At 43.7% G+C, this 16,159-nt stretch overlaps 1 protein-coding gene across 1 annotated transcript; it reads right to left on the reverse strand.

The window, feature by feature from the left end:
- Window positions 1-1,645: 1,645 nt before the first annotated feature.
- Window positions 1,646-15,943, reverse strand: CRLF3 (cytokine receptor like factor 3). Its single transcript, XM_027471416.3, has 8 exons — window positions 15,768-15,943; window positions 13,710-13,917; window positions 11,747-11,834; window positions 11,103-11,280; window positions 9,392-9,614; window positions 8,579-8,711; window positions 5,032-5,144; window positions 1,646-4,725 (listed from the first exon to the last, which is right to left on the reverse strand). Exons 1-8 carry the CDS (start codon window positions 15,888-15,890, stop codon window positions 4,472-4,474), a joined length of 1,320 nt encoding a protein of 439 aa, XP_027327217.1. The 5' UTR covers window positions 15,891-15,943; the 3' UTR covers window positions 1,646-4,471.
- Between the last annotated feature and the right edge of the window lie 216 nt (window positions 15,944-16,159).

The following is a 16,159-nucleotide window of genomic DNA, read 5'->3' on the forward strand; positions in this document are numbered from 1 at the left end:
TCTTCTTTTGGGGTTAGAAGCAAGTACCTGAGACAAGTTGTGTGTCACTGTTTAGAACTGTCATTTTTGTAACTGAGGAAAAACTGTGTGAATGAAGCATATTGCTCAATGTTTTAGTTACAAAACATGTCTTTTTTATGTACAAGTGATTAATGTTTCAAACATCTTACGAGATGCACTTTATTTGGAGCAGAGTTTAAATTGCTATCAGTTTAAAACTGCTTCTGGCATTGTGGAGGATGGGTACTGCAGAAAGAAGCAAGGAAGGAATTGCACTGCTCAGCAGAAAGCAGAACAGTGGCTGTTGAATACCTGATGCTGAATACCTTTTTCCATGTTAAAAATAATTCATATAATGAATACAGAATGACAGCTAGATTTAGTAAACTGTACTGCGCTTGTCTGGTATACCGTTTTTTCCTAAAACTGGCACAGTCCTAATCTAGCCTTCAGTATGTTCATGGCAGATTTTTATGGTACTTGGTGGTCACTTAAACACACCTGGTCTGTAAACCCCAAGTTGGAACCTTTGACTGATGTTAAATTCAGTGCATTAAATACCACAGTCAAAACTGTCATATGAACTTGTTAACTTTAAGTGTGTGTTGCTTTGAGCGTTTTGACTGTAGTTACCATTTTGTCTCGAGATACTGTCAGGTGGGGTAGGAAGGTAGAGATTCACTGCCTGGAATGGAGCAGTCACAGTTTGAACAGTGCTCTTTACTATGTTAAAGTAATCATTTAACAAAACAAACAAAACCAGCAATTTTATTTCTACTTTGAGAATGTAGAAGCCATTCTGTGGGGACAAATTTGACAATGTTGTTCAAAATGAAGTGTTTCTCAATTCACAGAACAGTTTGGTGCCATCATCAACCAGTGTTGGGACAAACGTGTTGCTGTTAGACCAGCTCGTTTATAAATCTGCTCTTCCATGCTGACACAACCAAGAAAGCAAGAGTTTTTGATGAAGTAGGTAAGTCTTCCCTTCCAAGACCGTTACCCGTTGTTCCTAAGTTGCTTGATTTAAGACTGAAGCTGTACTCTAGGACAAATACTCTACAACTTCAGAAGTAGGTTGTCGATGTGAATGTTGTACTTGAGAGGAAGTTACCCTGACAACTACCTTAGTTACTGGTTTCATGAGTTATGTTCCATTTAAAGACCCAAAGAAAGGGAGTAGGCTGCAGATAAAAGAGAACTAAGAGAGTAAGAAAAACTTTTAGTTCAATATGGACCTAACTTGAAGGGGATTAAATACCCGCTTCTTGGTTATTGGTAATGGTAGCCAAAATCTACTTTGAAGATTTGCAACATTTAATGTAACTAAGGAAATGTAAGCAGTAAACTAAAGACATGTTAGTAAGATTGAATATTGAGGGAAGTAGTGAGAAATGCTTTCACTAATAAAGCAAGAAAAATATTTTTGCAAGAGATGTCAGTTTAGATCTAAACTACATGAAAGTAAACAATTGCTCAAATAATATACAGGACTTATAAGAAACAAGATGAAAATGAGGAAAAAATTGAGGAGCTCTTGCTAAGACAGATGCAGTGCTACAGAATGCATTTATGTTCTTGTTAGGTGAACTCAGTGGTGCCCACTTTTATGCCCCAATCAACAATTTACTACAACATACACAGCTGTGGGATAAAACTTTATTAAAAAAACAAATTTCACTTGACACAAATGTCTCAGTTTTGAGGTAAGAGAATGTACTAGCTTCAGAAAACAACTTTCAGGATTTCATAGGCAGTTAACGCTCTTAGAGCCTTGCAAGGCTCCAATAGCTAGAGGTGAAAAACTGTAAAGGATGTGCCAAGTCTTCTATCTAGCTGAATGCCGCTGTGAAAGAATGGAACTTAACCCTTTTTTTAATCCAAGCTTATGTTGGTTCTTTAGATACCTTGTTTTCTTACTCAGGTCTTGCCCTGAGATTCTTCACCCCTCCCAGGCTTGAGATACGCTGTTCCTAAGAGGTGGTTGTACAGTACCTAATTTGTGATCTGGGCAGCTAGTCTTACGTTCAGTTAGAAATACAAAATTGGCAACCTGGCCCTGTTCAAGATGCAACTTAAAAATTTAGGTCAGAAGAACCATATAGTCTATTGCCATCCTCAGCTCTCAAGGGGAACAGTAGGGGCCTCCTGGGTAGCCCTTCACAGTCATCTTAAGCTGCTTTCTGTGTATATGCAGAACAAACTGACGAGGCATTACCATCTGTGGAAGTACCTGAATTCAAGACTTAAGTTTCATGATCTATTAAGCTGGTAAATATCCTGCAGAATCAAGTCTGACTAGGCCCTCCAAAAGCAGGTGAAGAGGTACCTGAGCTGCTTATTCCTCAGAAATGTAGATATTCACTATTTTAACTTCCATACAGTAAAAGTACTGAGTTACAACTAGTACCTGACACCTGAAGTCTTACTATTAAAATTACCAGCACTACTAATTGGAGCAAGATTCAAGTTGGCTGCTGGCTGGAGTGCCAGCCTGATCCCCTAAACACAACTGACAGTTTGATCATCTACTTGACTTTCACAGCTATAGCATAAGAACTGTATTCAAGATGTGACAGCTGGGAGACAGCACGATTTTGACAACACTCGTCACAATAATTCAAAGGAACTCGAAGTATAGGATATGCTAAAAGTAAAATAGTTACACTTGATTAACTGAGAATGCTGCAGCTATTTCCTTGCTAGCACAGAAGAATAATAAACCTGTGGGTGTCCAGTCTTTCCTCCTTCCTTCATGTTTTATAATACATTCTAATTAATTCTATATGTTCTTTCAATTCCTCTGAAACTTCATTTTTTTTCTTGTAAATGGTAATATCATCAGCTGTAATAATATCTTCTGAAATTCATGTACCCCTACTACCAATGCTTGGGGCAAAATGCAGGCAGGACAACTCATTTTTGTACTGACAATTTGAATGGGGGGGGTATTAATACACTGTAATTAAACTTATGCTAGCATAAAGGGATAATATAGTATGTTGAAAGTGGTGAAAAAGGGCAGGGTGATTGTCTAGGTTTTATAAAAAGAACTTGCCCCTCTAACATGTTGAAATGTATATTTTTAATAGAACTTAATGCAATGAAAACCTTTTTTAAGGTCCTCAATGAGTATTACTTTAAAGAATAAATGCAGTTTAATCTTTTGACCAGGAATAGTCCATGTGACAAGTTTATTATAAATCTTATTCCCCTCTTAAGGGAAATACTGGTAAATTTATGTAAATTTTAAATTAATGCCTAGTAATTTTTTATCCCATCCTACTACAGTGAGAAGAGAGTTAAACTAGCACCACACTGTACGCTGCTTTGACTGCCACAGGTTAAATCTGTACCAGCGGTGCCTGCCTTAGGCCCTTCTCTGTTACCTCCTAACTTGCACCTCCAGGTGCAGTCCCAGCTTGCTCAGACAGCACGCCACTGTTTGTGGCCTCAGCTGGCTGCAGTGGCTGCACCTGCAGCAGGGGAGGCCTTGCACTCCCCTGTAATAGTATGAGTGAACAGCTGGGATTACTAGGAGTCCTGTACAGCAGAAAACCACCTCAAGGTCACTATTGCTGGGACAGCAGAAAGTTGCCTCTGCATCTTAACACGGCTCTGTGACGAATCATGGCTGCCATCCACGTGTCATACTTCGACATCAGCTACAAAGTAAAATATAACTAGGAAAGACATTCAGACCAGAGAAGGGTAACTGTCCAGCTGTAGGCATTGGTCTAATGTGAGACAAGTGTCAGCATTAAGTTGAGGATGTAAGCACCACCCTGCAACTACTCTAAAAAATCTATTCTAAGATACAGGGAACAGTTCAAGAAATACATGGAAGTAAGGCACTTAGATAAAACCAAGTCATTTAACAGACTGGGTACATATCTGAACAAACACCATGGCTCAGACATCCTCGTTTTGGGGGAAATGAACAGTACCGTGCATGGAAGAAACTGTGGTTGCATGCAGAACCCACTATCCGTTCATATTATTAAGGCAGCATTGCGTACAAGGAAGCATAGCAAGGCATCACTGCTCTAAATACTTTGCTCTTTTTATGAGTGGTATAAATAAAGCTTTGGTCCATTACCTCCAACCCCCTAACGTTTATAGGCTTATTTCACAGAACAGCAGCATTAAGCAAAGTTAATTTCATACAATAAGCGTACCCTGAGACTAGAGTACAACAAAATACTGACAAAACTCAAGTCTGGAGGAAAAAAAAAAAAAGGGTAAAGTCTTATGGACTTGCTTAAATTAATGTCTACACCAATGCCTGTTTTGCTTTTTCCAGAGTAAAAAACCCAATGTTTCACAACTTTTTTTGAAATGAATCCAGTAGGAAGTACAATATAGCGGAGTTCAAGTAGTATAAAGATTGTTGGTATCAAACAGCTGGAAACCCAGCTTTTAACATTACAGAGTATAGCAAGAACAAGAATCCCTTCACTCACATGAGCTGCTAAAACACCAGAACTTTCCAACCTGGGTATGAAAACGAACATCCAAAATACAGAGAGACACAGCACTGATCCAGTACCCAGTCAAAGACCACTTCCCTGTTGTTAGAGCTAATGGTTACTCTAAGCTTGAAGTTTCCTCCCTCATTGCTGGAAGGTCCTAACTGCACAACTTCCATGTCAAATGTCACAGTTGATCCAGAAGTAACAGCAGGCAGTTGGTTTGTCATCTCTTTTCCGTTTACAAACACTGCCCCTGAAACAGTCAAGGTATCAAACATTATTTCTCATTTTCTATACATACCAACATGCAAGGCTGCCTGTGTTTGGCAGGCAAGTAGAAACGAAAGGCAATCCTGTCACATTGCTTTTTGTCACATCAAATAGGTTGCAGTAACTGCATGCAGGAGCTCCATGATCTCACCAAAGATGGTAACTGCATGAGCAGCGTACACACAACATGGGTGAAGTTGCTTGTGTATTATCCAGGGATAAAAAGGACTAGGGACTGCAGTATTTGGGGGAAAAAAAATCACATTCTTCAGTTACGTGATTGACTCACCATTTGTGCTAATACACACAGCCTTGTCCCGCTGCAAAGAATCGTAGCCATTCTGCTGCTCCACACACACTCCCAGGCTGTCTCGTCTGTCTGGCTGTCCCACGGTTTCAATTCTACCAAGCAAAAAGTCAGGTCAAACCCTGAAGCTTTACACAAAAGCATACAATGAAATTCCCAGTAACACCCTGTCATGTAAGACTTCTGCACTGTGCTCCAGGGCTTTCACCAAATTCATTGGGCTCTTGCAGCTGAGTAAGGGTGCTTCTGTCTCTGGGTCTTTTCTCATGTACTGCCTTTTCTGAAAGGTGCTAAACCATAGTTTTGGGAGAGTCTGAGTGACTCAGGAAACTCAACTGGTCTTTTCTAGGAAGTAAAGTGATGGTTATTTTCTGTACAGTTTAAGAGAGGGAGAAGCGCTGATCCTCAGTTGTTGTCAAACAACAGAAAACCTCAAGCAGAAGCTTTTAAGAACTGAAAATTAAACTGGGCAGTAGGCTGGCACACAATGAGTTAACTCTGTCAAGACAAACAGGGAAGATAAAATTGGAACCATGTTTTACTGCTGCACTCTGTTTTTCAGTCTCCTGGGAATATCACTAAGATAGCAAGAGCCTTGTGCTGTAAAGCAAAACAAAATTAAAAGTTAAAATATCCAAGAATCTTTTAATTTGGAAATGATCCACAATGCTTTCCCAAAACAACTTCAAATGAGAAATTGAATTAATTTTTGTACCCTAATCTAGATTTTAAACTCTGAGTTACTGGTGAAGTTTTATAAACAGCTATATTATAAACAGCAAAGCCTTTGTGCACAAGGTAATGTTAATTCATTCCATCCCTAGTTAAAGGAGCTTTTCTTGAGATTTCTGTCAGTACAAACACTTACTTCCAACCCACAAACGACAAGAAAAAAAGAAAAAAGGCATAGTTATAGACCCATTAAAAAGTAAGAATTCTATCCTATCAATCTGCACCCACACTTACTCATTTTTGTACACCCTTTTCTGCAGAGCACTGTGAGAGTAACCTGGATCAGCAGCAGCAGAAAGAAAAAACGATGACAGAAGCAGCAGGACAGCAAATACTGTGAGGTAGGAGCAATGGTACCCCCAGACTGGGATCGTTTACACAGCAGCCAGTCTAGGACCAACTGAACTGTTTAGGTTCAGCTCTCTCAGTGAATCCCGGCTGAGGCCATATTTGCATCATGCACTTCTGTATTCATCACATCCAGGCTTTCCAGCATCACTACACCACCATCCTTAACCCCTAGAGAGCCAATACCAAGTAGGAAAGACCCAAACCTTCCTTACACCATAAAGAGGAAGCACAACACGATTGCCCAAGACAAGGGCCAACCACACAGTTCCCCCGTGGCCTTCCCTCCCTCGCATGGGAAAGGAGGCCAGGATATGGCATAGATCACCATTCCTCTCCTTACCTGGTTTTGTTTTTACAGTGATAAATAAATAGCCAGCTCAAGAACAGTACAGAGCATCACTACACAGCTTCCTAAGCTTTGCTTTACTGGACCGATCTTTCCTACAACATTAACAAAGTTTTCCAGCCTTTATGATCTTTGAGGACTTAAAATTTGTTTACATGGTAGGAACAATGCTCAGTGGAACACCATTCAAATCCCCTTCACTGCTTCCAGTGCTGCAGAGCAAATGACTTTGCCCCAGTCACTGCATACACACACTGAAACAGTTCAACCACCACCAGTTTCCATTTGTCTCAGAGAAGTAAATCTATGGGTGATCACACACGCTTCCTTTTAATAGCTTTAAGGAGAGTTGTGGTAGGCTCCTGGCAGCCCAATCTTCACACTGCCTCTGCTGGATGTCCTCAAATCAGCACCCTGCCCAGACTGGCTGTAGCTCCCTACTGCAAGTGGAAACTTCAGAGACAGCTGCAGAGCTGGTCCCTGGGGAGAAACGTCACCTTCCTGAGGGCAGCTCCCTGAAGGCTGCAGAGAAACAGGACGAGTCTTGACTTAAAGCAACGCTCTTTTCCTCCAACTAGTCCAAATGCCTTACCTCAGAGGATAACTAAAGCAGTCTATCTTTTAAAACCAGATACAAAGCACTGCATTTATTACAGCTTCACTTTTCACTGATGAGATATTCCTGTGTCCTGAATGCACTGGAAGAATACAAAGCTGCTTCACAAACATCTGTAACGTGAACCTCGCTTACTTGGTTTGCTCTGCAACCCACTTATCCCCTTGTGAATATACTTTTGTTTCAACAGATGGAGAAACCAAGCACCAAATATTACATCTCACAGCTTAGCAAAATCTTACACACTCTGAAACAGGAAGCTACTCTCCATCCTTGGAAAAGGAAAACAACTGATTTGTCAGGTTGTCTTCAATCGTAACATTCATGTCATTACAGTTCTCAAGGACACGTGCTTGTTACTGCTCTGCCATCCTGAAACAATCTCATCTTGGAGAGAAGTCCACATTACTAAAGATTTTCATGTGTTACCAATAGAGAAAGATAAAAGGATGTTGGTCTGAAACAGAACCAAGGGAAACCTCAAAGTTCTGCCTTTAATTTCACAGGCACTTCTGAGCCAAAAGATGTTACATCTAGCAACAGATTTCAAATGAAAGCTTTGGGTCTTTTTATCCTATCCCAGACAGGACAACTGAATACATCCTCATGCTACAACTATCTCAAGATAATTTATCAGGAAGGGAGAAATGACACACCGTGTTACAAAAAGTATAATGAACAACGCCCTTAAATTATCTTTGGGGGTTGCCTACTGTACATCAAGTAGTTTTATTTAACCAAGAGAAAGATGAAATAAAGCTTCAGAGTCTCTGAGGTCTGTAACTACAGCTGACAAACCCATAAGGAAGTTCCTCACACCCAGTTAAACAGTGTTATCTCGGGAAAATGACTACAGGCAGCAGAGCTGCCAAAGTTTTTAATTACATTCTGTATCAAATGTAAAGCTTGAATTTCACAAGATATCTTTTCCAATCAAGACCTTCTAATGCCAGGAGTCTGCTGAGCAATAATTATCTCAGAGGTTAAAGACAGTGGTGCCAGACTGTCAAACCTTATCTGTCTTGAAAAAACATGCATTTTCCCATCCAAAGTCATCAAAATGTGGATAGTCTGGGAAGAAAAGAACCCACTAGCCCAAAGCTAAAAAGACTCAATGGAAAGTCTCCACTGACTTCTAGCAAGCCAGTAAGAGATGCTACAAAACAACAGAAAACTCCGTGTTCCACAGATTTGCTCACCATGGGCTATATTTCACCTTCCCTCAGGAGTTCACTCTAGTCTGTGCTAGATAGGTGCAGGTCCTACAAAAACATCAGGTGTTCTCCTAGAGTTGGGAAGCAGAAGTAATGAGAAAGATGTTCAGACTTCACACAGACATGGTATCTTAATTTGGTCTGAGCTAATACAGAATTCAAACACGTATCATGACTCGGGTTTACACACAATTAAGATAAAACAAACAAGAGAAGGAATTTCAGCTCACAGTAGGTGCACCAGACAAAAGCTATCCAGAAAGTACTTGCCTGAATGTTAATGTTTGCCCACAGAAATAAGTAGGTGCTTTGGAGTAGAGCACACCACATGACTGAGAATCATTTCGAAGTGCTATGTTTCTTCGACTGCTCAAGCTGTAACCCTCCAAACCAGTTGTCCATTCTTCAAAGAAAAAAAAAAATAGAAGCATGAACTTCAATTAGACTAGTTACAGTCTGTGCAAAATACAGTCAGTTGCAATGTCCACTCAGTTTACCTCATATGAAGCTTAAGCTAAGTAAAGAACAGGGGCTGGTTTTGCTTTCTTCTGATGGAGAGATTTCTTTTCCAAATCCTTTATAATCACAGAATGTATTTTCCAGCTCACAGGGTTTGCCAGAAGTTTACTCTGTGCTGCAATCCCTGTGAAGTCATCTCGCAGGCAAAAGAAAACCTGTTACCCACTGCATTTACAAAATTGAAAGTGAAGATGAAATTGAGGTTTTCTCTCTCAATACAAGATAACTTGGTCATCAAAAAAATTTTAGGAAGGGTGGAGACAAGGGGAAAAAAATCTTGACTTCTGGCCTGCAAGCACTGTCTCAGAGATGGTTTCCAAGGTTAACCACTAAGCTGCCTGCTGGAACAGCTCACTGCCTCTCACACTACCAAGCTGAAATCCAAGTTCAGCAAAGAATAACTTCTAGTATGAAAGAACAGATAGCTCATCATACATCACACCTGTATCATAGGTAAGGAAACCCCACCACTGCACAAAAAGCAGCTCCATTCAGCTATGGACCTTCAGGAGCACTATGCTGACGACGGAATTAAGATGAAGACGAACAGCAAGGAAACAGTACCATGGGGCACTAGCGTGGTGCGGCCGATCTGAGGAACACTCCATGGACTCCACTCTTGCCGTCCATCTCCTCGGGCACAGACTCTGAACTGGTAATCAACATTAGGATCAATGTGCAGTACTATGAACTCTGTCTCTGAGCCAACATACACATCTTCAAAGTGACTGGCAGTGCTCTTACGATATTGCAGTCTGTAATCTTGTGGTACGAAGTCATCGTCCACCTAGAGAAACACGTATTACATTAATATGTAATTAATGTGTGACCCTGCCCTTTTTTTGCCTTCCACCTCTGAAGCAGCACACATTAGGGTCATATTGCAGGCCGTCAGCAGAGGCAATTCAGGGTCACAAGGAATTAAAGAGCAGAAAGCACGCCTTATAGAAAATAAAATCAGTCTCCAAAACAACTAATAAAAAAAGAATTTGATCACAGCTTAGAAGTAGCTACAGAAGGAACAACGCAGAGCTTATCAGTCTAGCAGAGACATAACAAGATCCTTAAGCAAAAGCTGAAGACAAATTTGGAGACAAAATTCAGTGCCAACTTTTAACAGCAAGAAGAGTTCACCGTTATCCTTCATAATCCGTTCCAGGGAAAAACTTCCAATTCTTTGATATCTCTAAGTCAAAAGAGTGTTTTTCCCCCCCCCCCCCCAAAAACTACTATCACTCAAACATGACCAAATTCAGGAACTCTTTATAACACAGAAAAATGAGACTACGTGTTACAATCGTGCCTGTTCTTTCACACTCTGAATCCACATCCTTTACAAGGTAAGGTGACGAATGCCTGGCTGTTGCTAGAAAAACAAAAGTTTGTTTCGTGCTGCCAAGGAATGTAGAGCTGTCCAACAATGACTAAACCACATCAGAACATAGCAATGGTTTACTCAAAAATAGTTCTTGTATATCAAAGAGAGACTCCTTGAGTAGCTAATGCCAATATTAAAATATTTTCTCTTTCCATCCACTCTATTTCCCTAAGAACACAAACGTGTTTAGGTGTAAAAGCCTAACAGAACAGGTTCAGCCTCCTCTGGATGATAATCCTGGGTCTGCTAAAGCGTCTTCAAACCGAACCAAAGCACCACCCCAGCAATGAGGTTCAGTCTCAACAACAGCATTTAGCCATTGCTGCCACACAAAAGCAGCACGTGGTTCCACAGCATGAATGGCTTTGTGTGAATCACATCTGTCAGAAACACACCAGGGATCTTTGGTCGTGTTTGTACAACAGCAGCACAGGTGGATTACTCTCTGCTATTTGTTTAGTGGGAAGAGAAGGTGGAGGAGGCAGTGCCTGCTTGTCCAGCATCTGGCACTCGTTTAAGCGTGGGAAGGAGGGGCAGCAGTGTTTCCAGCTGTTCCTCCCGACTTTTCCACAGACAGGGAAGGAGACTGCACGGCAGAGGTGCACTCGTGCATTGGCCCTTTCTGCCCGCACATGGAGGCAGGGCACGCAGCAAGAGTCTGAGGCAGAAGTGTCACCGTCAGGCAGACACAAGCCTCAGCACCAACCACAACGTCACCAGATTACCTTGCCTTTAAACGAGGCCATTACCATAAAAATATCTTCTGAAGTTTTTAACTACACACTGGAGTGCACTATTCCCTGAAGGCAGCAGAGAATCTAGAATGAAAGGAGATTTTTCAATTTCTTTCAAGAAAGCCAAAGCCTGAATGATTTTCAGCCAGGATATTTTACCTACCTTACACCATCGGACTAAAATACCTCCAGGCTTCTCAACAAATTCCTCTAACTGTACAGGTGGGCGAGATGCTACAGTTCCATGTCTGAATATTTCATTTTTCAGTATGGTAAGAAGGCAGTCATCCAGCTGGGCAGATAAACAAGGCACATCAACCAAGGAGGGCACTTCTGGTAAGCTGAGAAAGGAAGAGTTTGCTGTAATGAAAGGGGCCAGCCTCTACAAATTCATGTTTTGCCCATGCACTTGAATCTGTACAAACTTTGCAAAGAGAGAACAGCTGCAGAAATTGGCACGTGCATTTCAAACTTAAAAGGCTCAGAAAACACCCAGCATTTCAGCCCTAACCAAACTGTCTGTTTCTCAGTAAATACTCTGTAACACAGGCTGTTCCACAGGGAGGGGTTTCACCATTGACAAATAAACAGCCGGTATTTCTACAGAACATATGCAGGTTGAAAACTACTCCATTCTGTGGCTGCCAAACCCAAAAAAGCCTATGAAATAAACAGGAGAGAAACAGCTCAGATAAATCTCTTAAAGGAATGGAAGACAGGACTTGTGTTTCAAAGCAGAAAAAATCCCCATAGAGGAGCAGCACATGTGCCACTGCCTCCAACCACCTCAGTGTGACAGTATCTTACCTATCTAGCTGAATATGTAAAGCTTTTTTTGTAAAGTTGCAAAGTTTTTCGTTCTGTTGTCCCACATCTCCATGGACTGCACTCTCTCCTGGAATCAAATGGTAGAAATATTACTAATGAGAAAATGTCCAAGTAAGGCATACTTTGCTTCAAAGAATAACCAGTTCTGACACGAACAGCCAATTAAACATGAAGCTTTCTCAGCACCTTTGCTCGACTCTTAGCTAGAAAATAAAATTACAGTTAACAACATAAAGCCTATCTAGCAACTTCTGAAGCTCTCAAACTTCCCGTAGACACATCCATAGCACGTAATAATTTGCCTCAGGTCTCAAGCAGCAGCAGAACTGGGGTTGGATGCCAGAAATCCCTTTCTCCATCTGCTTTAAAGTAAGAAAAAAGTAAAGCACCTTCACTGAGCAGAAAATCAAAAAGCAGTAGCTTAAAAGCGAAAAATAATTTCACCCATTGCTCTGTTTGCTACAATGTAAGTGGTCAGTATTGTCATAATGAATGAAGTAATCCATGAATTAAAGTCTGGAGATAAACAGAAGTTTTCTTATAAGCTTTCCATATAAAGTCGTGTCCTGCACTTCAGCTTACAGGGATGTATGCTCCATCTATCTGATTTATGGTAATTCACAACATAAGCAAGCTCAGTTCTTTTCCAAATGGAGAATTACAAACATTACAAATCTCTAATGAAAAGCATACGTCATAATTGGCAGCAAGAGATTTAATAAGCATGGAGGCTTAACTCCTCTCTGACTCATGCAATCTCGGCTCACTTTATCGACACGACTGAGCAGTGCCTGTGTGTGTGTGCAGAGACAACAGCGACCCGTGGGATGGGAGATGCGCAGCTAGTCATATCCTCAGGAGATCTGACAGAAACTTGTAGAAGGCAGAGGCGATCTTTGTCACCACCCTGTGATTCAGTAACTTGAGATGTAAAATAAAAACAAGGTGATTACCAGCTGTCCCTGAGCTGTGGTGCTGGAAATAAACCAATAAATTAATCCTTAAATATTGTCGCTATTCCTGTGAGCAGGAGGCGCAGCAGTACCAAACCAGCACGTTTTTTAAGCACTAAGCTCACAGCTGAGTGCAAGCTGGTACATTTCCTACCCAAGGGAGGCTGCTCAATACCCTTTAGTTCACAGAACTGAGATCATGTTGAAAGAAAGTTAAAGTTGAGACATGAGAACAATGCAAGGAAACTGCCAACATACTCATGGCTCAGACATGCTCCCAGTAGGTTCTCCAGTCTGGGGAAAACAGGCAAGAGTGACATTCCTTTCTGCCTAGGTATTTAGCATCAGTAGGGTACAAACTTAAAATATGTTAGTTCAGGTTGGAAGGGGCCTACAAGTAACTTTCTGTGAGTCCAAAATGTTAGGACAAACGTTTGCTCACTCAGTCTGCACAGTATGTCACTTTTCAAGACAGATATATTCAAATTTTAAATGATTTTATTCCATGATGAGAACTACTGGTCCACAACAGATGAAGTTTATCCTTACAGAGGACAGACATTAAAGCTTATTCACACCTGAAATTCTACTGGACTCAGTTGCTAACTTAGTAAGACCAGAGACATTTTGCTATATGGTACCCGAGATGCATTTTATTTCAAAGCAGCTTGATAAACTCATTCTAGAGTGGTGGAGTGCAGGACACCCCTGCAGCAAGGCACATTTCCAAAAGCAGATACTCCCAGTCCTTAAGAGAAGGCTGCACTGACACACATACATCCTAGGATTGGAATGAAATATTAAAGCACAAGGTAAAAATCGATCAGCTCCTCAGACTACCTGACTTTTAATCTCTTCTTAACGCTTAATTTGAGAGGAGTCCAAAATGAGCCAAACATGCCGATGTTAACAGGAACGTTTAAGAAAAGACTTTGAAAAGAGACACACTGGAAGGCAGAACTAAGGCTGGGTACTGGGTCCTGCCTTACCTTCCTGGAGCAGATCATCAGCAGTGCTGACTCCGTGCTCTATTAGCTTCTGGCATTCGTCCAGCGGTTTGATGCTCTCTTGTTCTATAGCATCCACTTCCTGCAGCAGTGACATCAGTCGCTCATCCAACAGCTTCTTTAGGGTCCCTTTTAAATCGTTAAAGTGTTGCTCGAGTACATCTCTGGTCAGCGTTGCGCTTTCTCTGATCTAAATTCAGGTGACAGGAAAGAAGGACTCGGGATAAAGGCAAAGACCAGGCACGGCTTTTATTGTTCTGAAGCACCTCATCTGCACCTGTGTGTGAAGTCAGCTTTAAAAAAAGGACCACAGGCAGCTAACAAACAAGCTACTGTAGTCATTTAGCACACCTACAGCAGGGAAGGAGGCAAAGAAACTAGCGCAGACCAGGGGAAGGGCGTATTAGCACAGCAAATCAAGGTAACTTCTGGGGCTTGAGCTGAATACAACTTCGGTTACTTGTGCTTCACTTGAGGAATTCTTGCCTGAAAAGTCTGAATGCTTTGTAGGTCCTCCTGCCCTGCCAGCCCTCACAACTGTTGGGATTCCATTCAAACACCACTCTGCCATCACACACAAGCAATCCTTGGTGGAATGAGGAGACAGCAGACTTTCAGAAGTCTATATAAAACCCCTTTTCCAGATCACATCCCCTCACTAGATTTATAAGATCCTACTAAAGCTGCTTTTTTTTCAATCCTTTCCAAACAACCACCTTTGAATTTGTCTGTGCTCAGGGTTACAGCATGGGGTGAACAGCAAATCTGATTGGATTCTGGAGGAGCCAGGCCACAGAAAATTCTACAAGTGTTCATAAAATATTGACACTCACTGAATCTGACTTCTAAGGAAGAAAATGCATTTGAAAACCCTTGAACTAACACTGCAAAAGTCAGAGGCAAAAAAGTTGTTCGTATGAAGATGTGTAAGTTACATACACGAGGAAATGCTGCAACATGCATGCTGCCTTACACGTAATTTCTAGATCTTTAGAACTACAGACAACCAACACAGGAAGTTCTCTGGTTAGGTAAAACAAATTTCCTCTTCAAGTAATATTCACGAACCTCTACAGCTGCCGCACAGCTCGGTTTCCCTTCTCTTGCTATTTCAATGCTTCAGAAAAAAGGAAGTGTTCGGCTTTGTGCAGGGGTGGGGTGGAGGAAGGCCGAGCAGCCACTTCTCTAAGCCCGCTACCTCCATTACGTGTGGATACAAATCAAACAAGGCTCGGGGCTTGGGACATACACAGTCCTGAGCACGCAGAGAAACAAAGCTCTGGGAAATCTTGTCCCATCGGTCCGAAAGGAGAGGACACAGTGTAAGTGCCCTGAAGTGCTTTTCCTATCACCTGCACCCACTGGTCCCCAAGCAACGAAACTTCTGCTACCTGAGCCCCAGCCTAAGGCACTCGGCACTTAGGGACTGGGGGAACCCTTGTGTGGGTGTCGTGTGGCTGCTTCTCTGTGGGCAAACAGCGTGTGGTCATGGGCACGGAGAGCAAGAGCAGAAACAGACACAGACAAGCGGCCACAGCAGCAAGGCAAACAGGTTTGGTGTCGGTACGTGTGGGGTTAGCAGGAGACACCCTGAGACTGCAGCGCCTGGGTTTGGGCAGGCACAGCCAGCCCGGGCACACGCAGCCCGTCCTGCTGAGGAGCTCCCGGCACAGCGGCGCTGAGAGGAGCTCACAGGGCACGGCTCCTGCCCCCCAGCCCCGGGCACCCCCGGCGGATTTCCAGCGGGATTCCGCGTGCCGGGCCCGGCTCCAGAGCGGCGGGACCGCCCCGGTCCCGTCCCGTTACCCCTGGGCTCCCTCAGCGGGGCGCTGGCGGCAGGGCCCCGGGGTGCCGGTAGCTCTGCAGGAGCCGGGCCCCCGGGGGCTGCCCCCGCCCCGCCGGGCACCCCTGGGACAAGGCGGGTCCCGCCCGCTCCGTGCCACGGCCGGCCCCGGTACCGGCGGGCAGGGCCCGGCTGGGCAGCGCCCGGTCCGTCCCGGTCCGTCCCGCCGCGGCCCCTCCGCCCCCACGGCCCCGCACCTGCTGCCGCGCCTGCTGCAGCCCCCCCAGGCGGTGCCGCAGCTCCCGGCGGTAGCTCCGCGCCGCCTCGATGCTCTCCCGAGCCTCCTGCAGCAGGAGCCGCGCCTCGGCCTCGGCCTCCATCGGCGGCCGCGGCGGGCAGGGGGCGGGGCGGGGCCTGGCGGGAGGGGCGGGGCCTGATGAAAGGGGGCGTGTCCTGAGGAAAGGGGCGGGGCCTCTCCCGAGGGCGCCGTGCTATGAGGGGCGGGGCGCGGCGCGGCGCGCAGCCAATGGCCGCCGGGGAGCGAAGGGGGCGTGGCCGCGGCGCCGACCGTTGGAGCGGGCTCGGGGAGGGGAGAAGGGGCGCGGCCTCCCGACCGCCACGTGACCGCGCCGGGCCCACGTGAGGGCGG

Source organism: Anas platyrhynchos, chromosome 19 (genome assembly GCF_047663525.1).
Source record: "Anas platyrhynchos isolate ZD024472 breed Pekin duck chromosome 19, IASCAAS_PekinDuck_T2T, whole genome shotgun sequence".
Lineage (NCBI taxonomy): Eukaryota > Metazoa > Chordata > Aves > Anseriformes > Anatidae > Anas > Anas platyrhynchos.

Excerpts from the sequence above, each read along its gene's own strand:
- CRLF3 (XM_027471416.3), bottom strand. The coding sequence starts at position 15,890 with ATGGAGGCCGAGGCCGAGGCGCGGCTCCTGCTGCAGGAGGCTCGGGAG. Across the intron at positions 9,615-11,102 it reads TTTTAGTCCGATGGTGTAAG|GTGGACGATGACTTCGTACC; the intron begins GTAGGTAAAATA and ends GTGTTTCTCTAG. Across the intron at positions 5,145-8,578 it reads GGGCAAACATTAACATTCAG|AATTGAAACCGTGGGACAGC; the intron begins GCAAGTACTTTC and ends TTTGCTTGGTAG.